Source organism: Zalophus californianus, chromosome 8 (genome assembly GCF_009762305.2).
Source record: "Zalophus californianus isolate mZalCal1 chromosome 8, mZalCal1.pri.v2, whole genome shotgun sequence".
Taxonomy (NCBI): Eukaryota; Metazoa; Chordata; class Mammalia; order Carnivora; family Otariidae; genus Zalophus; species Zalophus californianus.
In genome coordinates this window covers 16,002,946-16,016,886 of record NC_045602.1, presented here as the reverse complement: position 1 = coordinate 16,016,886, position 13,941 = coordinate 16,002,946, and the positions used below count along the sequence as shown (strand labels likewise).

The 13,941-nt window shown below is 38.8% G+C and overlaps 1 protein-coding gene across 2 annotated transcripts in view; it reads left to right on the top strand.

The window, feature by feature from the left end:
• The first annotated feature begins 1,824 nt into the window (after nucleotides 1-1,824).
• The window catches only part of WDR35 (WD repeat domain 35), a 57,398-nt gene continuing 45,281 nt past the window's right edge, over nucleotides 1,825-13,941 (top strand). For both annotated transcript variants that reach the window (XM_027622129.1, XM_027622130.1), the window contains exons 1-8: nucleotides 1,825-1,848; nucleotides 2,548-2,665; nucleotides 4,398-4,469; nucleotides 5,673-5,765; nucleotides 7,275-7,403; nucleotides 10,556-10,689; nucleotides 11,567-11,732; nucleotides 11,855-12,000. In XM_027622129.1, coding sequence (XP_027477930.1) covers nucleotides 1,825-1,848; nucleotides 2,548-2,665; nucleotides 4,398-4,469; nucleotides 5,673-5,765; nucleotides 7,275-7,403; nucleotides 10,556-10,689; nucleotides 11,567-11,732; nucleotides 11,855-12,000 — 882 coding nt within the window. The remainder of the gene's footprint in view (nucleotides 1,849-2,547; nucleotides 2,666-4,397; nucleotides 4,470-5,672; nucleotides 5,766-7,274; nucleotides 7,404-10,555; nucleotides 10,690-11,566; nucleotides 11,733-11,854; nucleotides 12,001-13,941) is intronic.

The following is a 13,941-nucleotide window of genomic DNA, read 5'->3' as shown; positions in this document are numbered from 1 at the left end:
AAACCTAAAATCAGTCAAAAATCTAAAAAGGAAACTTTAAAGAAATGAAAAATAAATACATCAAGGCAGTATATATTAAATAAACATACATTGTCATTTCTTAACATTTTTGAAAGATGACTTACAGCAGTATTATTTTCCAAACTTATTTCAACACAGAATCGGTAATATCTATTTTTTTTGTTTTGGGTAATATCTATTAATATGTCATGGACACATGGTGCTATAGAAGGAATAAATGCCAGCTCATGTGCAAGCACTAGGGGAAGGTAAAGAGATGATCGTTCAAGAGTGTGACCATCTGTAACTAGTTTCAACTAATCATCTCTTCTACGTCACCGATTGATTGGAATCCCCTGGCTTAGGTAATTCTGCTTTGTTTCATGAGCCCAGTATAGGGAGCTCCTTGTGCACAGGTGCCAACGTATCTTCAGAACTTACAGTCTGACGTTGAAAAAAGATACACGTTTGAAAACCAACATGTTATCTGAATGGGATGGGGGTTAAGTTTGGAAGTAATTTCTCAGGGAGACCTGATTTGTACATTTGGCTAGGCACAATTGGCGGAGAGGGTAGGAACATATAAAATGGCCTCGGAGGCAGAAAGGCTTGCTTAGAATGGGGGCACCGTTGTAAAGACATTTCCCTATTGAAGGAAAAACTAATTTTAGCTGGGGTTTAGATTTGATGGGAAAGGCACTGGGACCCTTGTCAATTCTTGAGTGTGCTGGGTGAGGTAAGAGACCCAATTCAAAGGATCTGAACATTATTTGCCTGAAATGCGGGAAGACTAGGTGGGGGAATTGGCTCCTGCTGCTGCATAAAGTACGAGCTAGATTATACAACTCAACACCAATAGCCGAAGAATATAGTAAAAGGGAAAATCAGATATAAAAGACGAGCTAGACTAAAATAATTTCATGGGAGTTTCTGCCCTGTGCCCATATTGCGGTCCTTTGTAACTCTCCAAGCATTCAAAAAGGACAAGGGAGAACTGAAGAAAGAAATAAGGTAGAAAAAGGAGATAGAAAACAGTCGACCTCAGGCGAGAAAATACCAAACACCAAACTTAATGATTCAAAACTGGAAGGCTATGCCCCAGTGGCAATTCTGTGCCGCAAAGGCCCAAAGCTCATACACATTCCTTTTACATGAACCACTGGGCTGCAGTAACAGCTTAAATAAGCTGTTAAAAAGTTCTAAAACAGAATAAACACCATCTCCTACCCCAAAATTGTGCCAGAGTGTTCTCCAATCCCCAAAGGCGTAAGGGAAGGATCGCGCTCTCACTTGGCGGACGGCGCCAGCCCACCAAATACAGTAAATGACTTTCCTTTCCACAATGCTGGGACTTTGGGGCTTATAAAATAACCCAACCATTGTGACCTCATCTGAATGAGCGCCTTTGCTCCTGACTTGACACACCTCAGGCAAGTTCCACCGCGACCATCCGAGGTGTGACCTGTCCTCCGAGCCAATCGAAAGGAGGACAGCTAAGGCGACGAGGTGCGGCGCTGAGGTCACCCTCCTGACCCCAGGCGCAGGCCAAAAAGGCCCAGAAACAAAGCGATTAGGCCCAACCACGAGCTCTGCCCCGCGTCGGCAGCTAGTCCTAGACCCCCGACATCTGCGCAGGCGCACGACGCCCGGCCGAGCGAGGACGAAGCCGGAAGTGTCCCTCGGCGCCCCGGATGCGACCCCGCGGCGGTGGTTGCTAGGGCGACGGGCGCTCCCGAGAGCTGCTGGTACTCGAGACTGGTGAATTAGAACAGGTTTCCTTTGGCGGGCCTGGACGGCTGGGCTCGTCCTCTCGGAGTTCCCAGAATGTTCTTTTACCTGAGCAAGAAAGTGAGTTTTCCCGCGGTCGCCCCCGCCTCCCCTTCGTTCTCGCGTCCCGCGGGCCATTCCCGCATCCTGCCGGCGAAATCTGGCGTCCTGATCCCCAGCTTCGCCTTCCCGCCTCCCACCTTCCTGCATCGGCCAGCCTCGGACGGTCCCGAATCCCAGATAAATCTCGGCGGAGCCAGCAGCCCTCTTGCACAACTCTCCCATCCCTGCCCCTGGCTGGGTCTTCTTTGGGGAGCCAGCAAGACAGATCATTGTGTGCCTCTCTCTCTTTTTTCCTCCACCTATGTTGATCCAGGTGCCGTACGTTCTTTGGACTGTCCTGGGCTGCCGGGCAAGAGAAAAGTAATAACAAAAGGGTAGCCCAAGTGTTGTGTGTGGAAAGGGAATACGGACTGATGGTCTGCATTTATACTTCCGTTTCCCTCTTCCGTTCTGTAAAACATTCATCAGGTGACTCTCCCACTGGGTCCCTCCGCGGTCAGTGCCTTTCTCTTGTGTGCACTTTTTTCTCTCTTTCGCAAATGGTAGGGCAGTTCAGGAGATCCTGCCATGCCCATTTTCATCACAGCTCACACTCTGCAAGAAGGACCGTTTTTCTTCTTGGGGTGTGTGTGGGGGGGATTTTCTTCAACCTTCATCTGTAAGTCACTAGCCAACTCCTTCGTGAAAAGCTGTGAAAGCGGCTGTGGTTCTTTTCAGATTGCCATTCCCAATAACGTGAAGCTGAAATGTGTGTCTTGGAACAAGGACCAAGGATTCATAGCATGTGGTGGTGAAGATGGATTACTGAAAGTTTTGAAATTAGAGACGCAGACAGGTAAATGAATGCAAGACCAAATGTTTGAACTTGATGGAAAATTGTCTAGTATCATTTGTTCACTGAGATTTGCTCATGGTATTTGTCAGTATGCAATTCTACTTCTTTTAAAAACCAAAAGTAAACACAAAACTCCCAAACATTTAGTGGTGTTTTTTGTAGAGTATTTTTGCAGTAAAGTTCAGAGAATATCGAATGTAAAAATCGGATGGCTATTGGGCGCCTGGGTGGCTCAGTTGGTTAAGCGACTGCCTTCTGCCTTCGGCTCAGGTCATGATCCTGGAGTCTCGGGATCGGAGTCCCACATCCGGGCTCCCTGCTCAGCAGGGAGTCTGCTTCTCCCTCTGACCCTCTTCCCTCTCGTATTCTCTCTCTCAAATAAATAAATAAAATCTTAAAAAAAAATCGGATGGCTATTGCTGAAGTTCTTGATGGAAAAGGAAAAACAATGAAGAATGAGAACTATATTGCCTTGTCCTTTTCTGTTTATTGTGCTCTGTTATTTGGAGTCTAATAAAAATGATGTGAATCCACATTTCAGTTAGGTCACAAAACCTCACATTTTGTCAGATTATTTGCAGGCCTGTATCATCCTTTCTGCTTCTCAGATATGTTAATAATTATTCATCTAGTTTCCAAGAACAGAAAATGAGACTTTTTAAAACATTTTTGTCAATAAGTTTCATGTGATTACAGGTTGCTTTCTCTTTTTTTAGTTCTCTGGAATCATAGCAAACAGTTTCACATTTCCTTTAACATCCATAGTGTTGCTCTAGAATGGAGAGCTAGACGATCCCCAATCTGTTTTGGAGATCTAGATGAGGAGATTGGAGTTGGAATCTCAGCTCTGCCATACTGACTTTCAGCAAGTTGGTGAACATCTTTCGGTTTTAGTTTAGTCTTCTGTAAGATAAAGGGCTGAACTAAATTCCACTTCAACCGCGGGGCCTTTGCACTTGCTATTTCTGAGTCTGGACTTCTCTTTCCCCTCCTCTTTTCCCCACCTCTCTTGGCATCTCCAGTTTATTCCTCAGTCTCAGCTTCAATATAATTTCTTCAGAAAGCCTTCCCTGGTTCCCCCTCCCCCCCCAAACTAAATTAATCTCCCTCTGTCACTATCTTATGATGCCTTTACTTCCTCAATTTGTAATTTTACATATATACATGTATATTTATGGGGGTGGGTGAGTGTATGTTTAATAGTATCTGTCCCCTCGATAGACTACAAGCTCTCTAAGGTAGAGGCTTTAACTATTTCATTTATCATTTTATATTCAGAAGCTTCCACAGTGCATGGCACAATGTAGACATTTAGTGAATGAATGAATGAATAAAAGATTCCGCAAAATCTAGTAAAAACCGATTTCCAAAGTCTTTGCTTTCTGATCCCTCTTATGCTTTAGAGTTTTCAGTCTACATGTCATAAGTGTTTCTATTTATGATCTTTTGGGAAGGAATAAGTAGCAATAATAATTACTAATATATTTAATATCCTGGGTAAACAATTTTTTTAATACATTTTGCTTTATTTTGTCAGAATAATATCTTTACAAGGGGGTACATATTATTGTCCTATGTTTCCACCCTGAGAAAAGTAGATCAGAGTGAGGCATACTTAAAAAATCTTTCTAATATCATCCAGGAATAACAACTCCTTTTAAAATAAGCAAGAAATGTCAAAGTCTTATAATCTGTTAGTTTAATGTATTTGCCGTAATATTTTTTTCCCTAGACGATGTAAAATTGAGGGGTCTTGCAGCCCCTAGCAACCTTTCTATGAATCAGACTCTTGAAGGTCATAGTGGTGAGTCATGTAATTTTTAAAATCATATTTGAATAGTCTTTAGGCATTTAGAAACCATCTACTTAATGCAGAAATGTTATCATTTTTAATAATGTTAATATTTAAAGTAATCATTTCTATTGAACCATAATTAATTAATTGATCCTAGAGTCTTTCAACAACTTTTACATGATTAAACAATATCTTCAGTAAATCTAAAACAAAGCCGGTCTTATATATTAAAAAATACTGTTATTTGTCTACAGATTGGATATAATCCTTTTTTAGAATCTGCCCTGTGGTTCCGCATCAAAGTAGACTAAAGAGACATGACAACTGAATGCAGTCTATGATCCTAGATTGGATTTTGGAATGAGAAAAAGAAGTACCTATAAGGGACATTATTTGGACAATTGATAACATTTGAATGTGGACTGGGGTTAGATAATATTGTATCAGTGTTAAATTCACTAATTTGTAATATGATTATGAAAGAGAATGTCTTCTGAGGAAATGTACACTAAAGTATTTAGGGATTAAAAAAAAAAAACCAACTAAAAAAACCTCAGTTGTTCATATAAACCAGAGGTTTAAGATATGCTCAAGAGTGTGTTTCAAGGGGGTGGGGGGATGGGGTAACAGGGTGATGGGTACTAAGGAGGGCACGTGTTGTGATGAGCACTGGGTGTTATACACAACTAATGAATCACTGAACACTACATCAAAAACTAATGACGTACTGTACAGTGGCTAACTGAACATAAAAAAAAGGAGTGTGTTACTAATAGAATGGAAAACAAGAGGGGGGGAAAAGAGAAATTAGGGCATATATCAACCACAAACAACCCCCCATCCCCCTAAAAAAAAAATCCAAGTACTTAGTATGATGTCCTTTGGGCATTGTTATCCTTGGGAGTCAGGCCAGCTGGGTAAATCTTACTTACATTTGTTTCTGTCATCAGATATATGGCAGCTCTTGCATCTGACCATAATAGGTGCCTTTGCTGGCCTGAAATAGGAGCAAACATGAAAATATCACATGTTGTAGGAAATGAGTGACAATAGCGACTACATCCTATGAATATGTTTGAGTCATTTAGTAAAGAATGGCTAGTTGCCCAGGAACCATATTGATTTGAACATGCTGTTGGTGTTTATTATAAAAATACAAATTTGAAATTGTCGCCTTTTTTAAGTTTCTAAATTGTTTTATAATTTTTTTAGGTTCTGTTCAAGTTGTAACATGGAACGAACAGTATCAGAAGTTGACTACCAGTGATCAAAATGGGCTTATCATTGTTTGGATGTTATATAAAGGTATGCTAGGAGAGCTTATGGAACCTTTCACAGATTGGAGTCTGGGTTACGGTATTTGAATGGGGAAACAACATATTTGAAATAGACTCCTTTTAACCAGCAGCAGGAGTTCATCCTGACTGCACGGGGGTAATATTTCTGGATTTATTGCTGCCTACTTTTCCTTTTAACTTTTTTTTTTTTTTTTTTTGAACTGTGACCTTGCATGAGGAGAGTGAACTAGGTGACTGTTGGTTATCTCCAAAATGAACATAGGCCCTTAGCAGGATAGTTTCTACTTGAGATAGTTTCCCCCCACCGCCCAGGTTTCCAATAAGAATTATTTTCTGTGTGATCAGTGGCTAGAGTTAATCCAGTGGGTAAAAACATTTATTAAGAAGTCAGGGGCAATAATTCATTCCCTTTATTGAGTCATTTAGCTTCCTTTTCTTTCATGGATACAGATTTTATCTCAGCTCTGACAACTGGCTCATGATTTGCACCTTTTGGCTACAAGAGAGAGCAAGAGAAGGATTAATTTAGGTGCATCACTATTACCAGAAAATAACACATAATACATGATCTCCTGGGGCCTGTAGCCATCATTAAATGAGAAGGCTACCTTACTTAATTCATGTGTGTTGTTTTGAAAACATTCAGGGTATACCATTTAAAAATTCTTAATTAAAAATATGCTGTACATGAATTTATGTTTTTCAAAGTTTATGTATGTGTGTGTATATCTGTGCAGGGACTAGAATATGAGAGTGCAGGAGATTAGGGTAAACTGTCTTTTTCCAAGGTGGGTGTTCTCTGGGCCTTAGTCCTGACTCTGATAATGCCCTCTTCGACTAGTTATTTCAAATTATGTGATAATTTGCTTGGCTGTAGGCCAGAATTCCTGATACCAAAATATAGTAAAAAATAAAAACAAAACAAAATAGCCTTGTGATTTGCCTCACATTTGGTTACACTTTGAGACCTCTCACTCCAGCCCTGTGTACAAGAATGGTTTTGTCATTCAGCATTAGTGATGTGAAATCACTAAAGTGATTTGAACTGTTGAAAATTTTTTTCAAGCAGGCTTAGAGTTTTTACCTAATGTACTTGTATTTAACATGCTTATAATTAGTCATTGGAGAGTTTATGCATATATATATAAAATCATTGTGGTTATTTTGTTTTTTCCTTGGTTATTATCTGAAGTTTTAGACTTTGAGAAAAATCAGTTGTTTTGGCCTGTTTTGCTATAAAGCAAATAAAGTTTTATTTTTTAATGGATAGAAAGGAAGAAAGAGAGAAAAGAGGGGCATTTATTGTGTTTTCTGTGATAATCTTTGAAGCAGTTGTTGGTCAAGGCCTCAGCTAATTTTTTATTTTGTTTTTGTTGGATTTGAAGGTTTTATAGTTTAATGTCTCAGATTGCAGAAAATTTTGCAGTTACTTATCTCACAGTGTGCTTTATGGAATGTTTTCAACTCTTATGTGGAAGTTTTGACTTGTAATTTTTTTTTAAATTTGTGCAAATAGGCTCTTGGTACGAAGAGATGATCAATAACAGAAATAAATCAGTGGTTCGAAGTATGAGCTGGAATGCTGATGGACAGAAGATCTGCATTGTATACGAAGACGGGGCTGTGATAGTTGGTTCAGTGGATGGTAATGCTTTGTTGCACACAGAACTAAGATCAATATTTGGTTGGCATTTTTGTCTTTAGAGGTTTAATTAATTATATGTTAGCTTTCTGACAGAAAAATAAACATAAAAAGAGAAAACAGTTGATATACAATTTGATGATGTTCAAGAAACATTTATTTTTTTTTTTAAGATTTTATTTATTTTTTTAAGTAAACCCTCCACCTAACATAGGGCTTGACCTTACGACCCCATGATCAAGAGTTGCATGCTCTATCAACTGAGCCAGCTAGGTGCCCCTAAGAAACATTTATTTTTACGTATACTCAAGTAAAAAATCTATTTTTAAAAAATTTCCTACAGTGGCACTGAAAAAAGAGGGAATTAATTTTTCAGGACTATTTTAAATATGTCTGCCTAGTTATAATTCATTTTTACACTTGTTAGGCTATTATAAATACGTAGATCTTAGTTTCAATAAGTATGTAGGGATATAACAATCTCTGGTTATTTTTAAAAAATTGAACCATTGAATATTATTGACATATAACATTAGTTTTATTTTTTATTTTTTTATTATTATTTTTTAAAGATTTTATTTATTTGAGAGAGAGAGAGAGAGAGTGTGAAAGCACAAACAGTGGGGACGGACAGAGGGAGAAGCAGACTCCCAGCTGAGCAGGGAGCCTGATATGGGGCTCGATCCCAGGACCCCGAGATCATGACCTGAGCTGAAGGCAGCCACTTAGCCACCCAGGCACCCATAACATTAGTTTTAGATGTACAACATAATGATTTGATATTTTTATATCAGATGATCATCTGGTCATTTTTAAATAGAGCTGAGCATGTTGTTGTGTTTTATAGCTTTAAAACCTATGTTTTTCATATTTTAGTTCATAGATAATACTGGGGCTTCTGAGAGTCTGTGCCTTCATTTTAATGTGAAACTCTGTAGAGAAATAATTTATTTCAAAATGATTTTCATTTTTCCATTTGTTTTTTTCTCGTGTAACTTCGTTTATTCCACAACTGTTTCTGAGAGCTTACAAAGTCACAGCTATAGTTCTAGGCACTAGGTACAACAAAAAATATTTCAGATCTAGAACAGGAGAGATGGATAAGTCACCAGGCAATTACAATGCCTTGTGGTAAGTGTTGAGACAGGGAAAATATAGCAACGTATAGTAGAAGTATCTAATCCAGGCTTGGAGGGATCAGGGAAGGCAACCTGGAGGAAGTGATATGTGCTGAGGCTTTAGGCACCAGGAAGGTTGGTTTGTAAAGTGTCCTAGGCTAAGAAATAGCATTTGAGGAGGTCCTCAGGGGTTGAACTTAGCCATGGTTAGGGTATTGAAAAAATTTTGAGAGTCAATATAGTATAATACTAAAAGGAGAAGAGTTGTATGTGATGAAATTAGAGACATTAGCAGAAGCCAGATTATGCAGTTTGTAAGTTATACAAGGAGTTGGGATTTAACTTTAAGGGCGCTAGGGAGCCAATGAAAGCTTTTAAGAATGGGAGCAGTGTGATCGAATTTGTTCTTTGGAAGCATCTCTGTGACTGCAACATGAAGACTGGAGGGAGGAAAGAAGGATAGGGGGCAGGTGTACCAGTTAGGGAATTACTATGGTAAGTCAGGTGAGAGGTGATGGTGGATGGTGGCTGAACCAGGGTAGTGACAAAGAGGCTGGAAGTAAGTGGACATATGCTGGAGATACTTAGGAGCTAGAATAGATGGGGCCTCGTTATTGATCAGTTTGGGGATGAGGGGGTGGAAGTGTCTAGAATAATAGCCGGTTTTTAGCTTTGACAACTGGATGGATGGCCATGCCATAAAAATAAGGGATGTGGGAGGGGCGCCTGGGTGGCTCAGTCAGTTAAGCGATGCCTTCGGCTCAGGGTCCTAGGATTGAGCCTTACATCAGGCTCCCTGCTCAGTGGGGAGCCTGCTTCTCCTTCTCCCATTCCTCCTGCTTGTGCACTCTCTCTCTCTCTGTGTCAAATAAACAAAATCTTTTAAAAAAATAGGGAATGTGGGAGAAAGACTGATTGTGAGGGAAGATTTCGTTTTCGGACACGTTGATTTTGTCATGCCGTAGGACAGCCAAATCAAATATGTCAGACCATAATTACATGCATGCATCTGTGGCTTCAAAATATCTGGGCTAGAGTCATACTTTTGGGAATCACCAGCAGGTAGATGGTAATTTCAACCATTGGAATAGATGAAAAACCTATGGACCACTGTGGGATAAGAACCTGCAACATAAGTGTTGGAGATAAAGGAGTACACAAATGCATAGAAAGCAAGAAAGAAGGAAGGAGTGGTTAAAGAAAAGCCTGCAGTGGACCTAGCAACGGGCTTTAGGGACCTCCTGAAGGTCATCTCAGTGGACGTGTGGGGTGGAAGCCGGATTGAGTTGGGCTGAGGGTTGAGTGGGAGGTGAGGAAGTGGTGACTGCAGGTGTGAACTCTTTGGAGAAGCTTGGCTGGGAGAGGAAAGGTGGAAATAGGGTAGTGGCTAGAAGGGAACTTGGGGTCGAGGGAGATGTTCTTTGTTTTGTTTTATTTGTTTTTATTTGAGGTGGTAGTTTTGAAGGATAGATCTGAGTATATTTAAATACTTGTAAGAAAGGGCCTGGAGAGAAGAGTTTAAAGAGAAAGAGAAATGTGAATAATCAGTAGAGGGAGATCTTTGCAAAGCTAGGAGGGGCTTAGACCAGAAAGTAGGTGGAGGGATTCACCCTAGGTGGGTGTCTGGTTGGGGATATACCTCTTCCTTTGTTTTAGGGGGCAAAGCAGAAAGGGTTATCGTGGATTCAGTTTTGTGCTGAATGTTTGAAAGTGGAAATGAGGGATTTCTTTTTTGGAAGCTTTTATTTTCTTTCCATGGTTGAGGATGAGTTCATCTGCTAATTGGGAGTAAGGTCCTAGATTAGAGTTGTGAAGAGAAGGGAGAAAGTTGGAAACAGCTACTATTTCAAATGTTTAGTAGGATATTTGGCACATAAGAGGTGCTCAGTAAATTTTATTGACTGCATAAATTGAGCAAATACATCGTGCTGTGAAGAATGTGAGAGCTCTTTAGGGAAACAGAATTTTAGGGCGGTTGTTGGAGAATTATGACCTTGAAACTTTAATAAAATAATTATGTTTTATGTTTTATTTTAGGGAATCGCATTTGGGGAAAAGACTTGAAGGGTATACAGTTATGCCATGTAGCATGGTCTGCAGATAGTAAAATCCTACTTTTTGGAATGGCAAATGGAGAAATACACATTTATGATAATCAGGGGAATTTTATAGTAAGTGTATATATTTTCATATATTCATTAGTTTTGGTTACACAATTTTATATGATTTTATGTATCATTCGTATGTATACACATTTATTATGATGGTTTGTGTCATTAAGAAAGTCTTCATTTCAGTTTTTTTCCAATCATTTAGATTTTTTAATTAAAAAAAACTGGGTTGCTTCAAGGTAAATTAACGCTTTTAGTTCAGAATTCTTGGTAACTGGGAAGGACAAGATTTCAGTGTATTGAAGCTGAGGGATAATGAGTTGGATGAGGTAGAGTTTAATCTTTGTGTCTTCTAATAGCAGAAGCCTAAGTTTACATGAGATACCAACGATACATATTTTTTTTCCATTGATATTCTTGTAGCAAGCTACTCAAGGTTGTTTGTAAAAAGAATGGAAGACTTAAACAGTAAAAGACAAAAATCAGGTCCTGGGAAGAAGGCAAAATAGAAAAGGCTCAGCTAGCACGATCTCAAGAAAAACTCTGGCTTTGTGAGATTTAGCTGTGTTCAATCTCTGATCTTACCTATGGGGCAGTTTTGTTTGTCGTGAGGCTGAGGACATTACATAAATCTGTTTATTGGCGGAAATGATAATAGCCAGCTTTTCCATGACACTTTGCTATTTTTGAGGTACTTTCATATACCTCTTGTCACTTAGTCTCATAAACTCTCTGTGAGTTTTTTTTAATCCTCATTTTGCAAAAGGGAAAAACTGAAACTCAGTTGAAGTTGTTTGTCTCAGGGTTGGTAAACCAGTAAGCCATGGGGCTGGCATTTGAAATCAGATTTTTAAATCCCGTTTTCAGTGTTCTTTCTACAATACTCTATACTGATCTGTTTTAAAAGATGAAATATTAACCTAACTGATTTGTTTAGATGAAAATGAAACTGAATTGCTTGGTGAATGTTACCGGAGCAATCAGTATTGCTGGGATTCATTGGTACCATGGCACGGAAGGCTATGTGGAGCCAGACTGCCCCTGCCTCGCAATTTGTTTTGACAACGGGAGGTGCCAAATCATGAGACATGAGAATGACCAGAGTATGTAATTTTTCTTTTTTTTAATGTGGAGAACTTACAAAATATTTTAAAATTATTCTGAAGATTATACAGTTCTGTAGGCTATTTTACCACAATTACCTAATTTTTTTCTTTTTGACTAGATCCTGTTTTAATTGACACTGGCATGTATGTGGTGAGTATCCAATGGAACCACATCGGCAGCGTGTTAGCTGTGGCAGGCTCCCAGAAGGTTGTCACTCAGGATAAAGATGTAAACACCGTGCAGTTTTACACTCCATTTGGTGAGGTAAATGTCTTTTTTCTTTCCTATGTAGTGAGTAAGGTAGGGGAAAAAGGAGGAGGCGGTATAAACTTGTCACCTTTTGGAAAAGGGACACTTTGAGTAAAAATGATGGAATAACAGGCATCTTGTCTTTGATTAATGTCCTCACTTCTAAGTCTTGATAGTTGTATTTTATCATGGAATTTAGTTTATCCTCTGTACCTTTAGAAAATGAGCTGTTTCACCTAAGAAATCACTATGCAGTAGTATTTAGAATATTTTCTCTGTGATCTGATAGTGCATCTTTTTTCCTAGCTGGTTTTTGAGTTGTTTTTAGTATAATTTAGTTGTTTCAGATTAATATTTTCAATTTTTAATGTGATATATTAAATGTACATAGATGTTAAGCACACATATCTGTTTCTTCCTCCTTCAGACTTTTTTTTTTTTTTAAGATTTTATTTATTTATTTATTTGAGAGAGAGAGTGCAAGTTGGTGGAGGGGCAGAGGGAGAGGGAGAGAATTCCAAACAGACTCCCTTGAGTGTGGGTCCTGATGCAGGGCTTGATCACAGGACCCTTGAGATCATGATCTGAGTTGAAATTACCAGTTAGACACTTAACCAACTGAGCCACCCAGGTGCTCCTCCCTCCTTCAGACTTCTAACAGTTCTAATTTGTTGAGGAATAACCAACTATTTTAAGAAAATCTATCTTAATAACTAATCTTAGGTGATGCTACATTAAAATATAAGCATTGTTTTCATAAATGCATGTGTTATCCTTCTCAGTAGTATTATTAATTAAATTTTTTTTTAGATTTGATTTATTTATTTGAGAGAGAGAAAGAGTGTGCGTGGCAGAAAGGGAGGGGCAAAAGGGGAGGGAGAGGGACAAGCCGACTCCCCGCTGACTGCAGAGCCCAAAGCAGGGCTCTATCTCAGGACCCTGCGACCATGACCTGAGCCAAAGCCAAGTCAGTTGCTTAACCTACTGAAATTACCAGTTAGACACTTAACCAACTGAGCCACCCAGGTGCCCCTAATGAATTTAATTTTTAAGGAGAATTTTATTGAAGATGTAGTGGAAAATATCAAATAGAGTTAATGTATTGTGAATTTTAAAGAATTTGGAAAGTGAGAACTTAGTAACTAAGCTTAATAATTTTTTACCTGTTTTATTTTCTGTCTGTAGACTCTATTTAGTCCCTTATTGGTTTTTATAAATTCACCATAGACTTCAATAATATGTGTTTTTGCTACATAAAAGCCTTCCCCAGTTGTTTTAATATTTTAAAATACATTTTAATAATTTCTCTGAGGGTAAGAAATGGTATCAGCTCAGGCTTTTGAATCAGTGTCTCAAAATACCCAGTAGAATGTGATGTAGAGAATAGATGGTACATTGCCAGCTAATAATATTTTTGGTAGATGTTAAAAGCTAAGGGAAAACTGAAGTATGGTTCTCAAGGTTCCAAACTATTAAAAATCTGAATTCATGGGGCACCTGGGTGACTCAGTTAAGCATCTGCCTTCGCCTCAGGTCATGATCTCATGGTCCTGGGATCGAGTCCTGAGATGGCTCCCTGCTCAGCAGGGAGTCTGCTTCTCCCTCTCCCTCTGCAGCTCTCCCTGTTTGTGCTCTCCTGCTCTCTCTGTCAAGTAAATAAATAGACAGATAGATAGATAGATAAATTAATTAAAAAATATCTTTAAAAAATCTGAATTCGTTCTTAATTCATGTTCTTTGTTGGTTATTTTTGTCAACCATTGGCTTATTTATCATTATTTTATCTGCTTATTTTTGGTAGTTCAACCTTTTCTAAGTGGAAAAACATGGATTCTAAGGCCTATTTATCTTGCAAAACAGTGTGTTATGTGTTAAATTGACAACTGTAGGTTGGTTTGGCATGGTTGTAATTAAAAGTATCTAGCATAGTTCCTCAGGGTATATTAGTCATTTGGT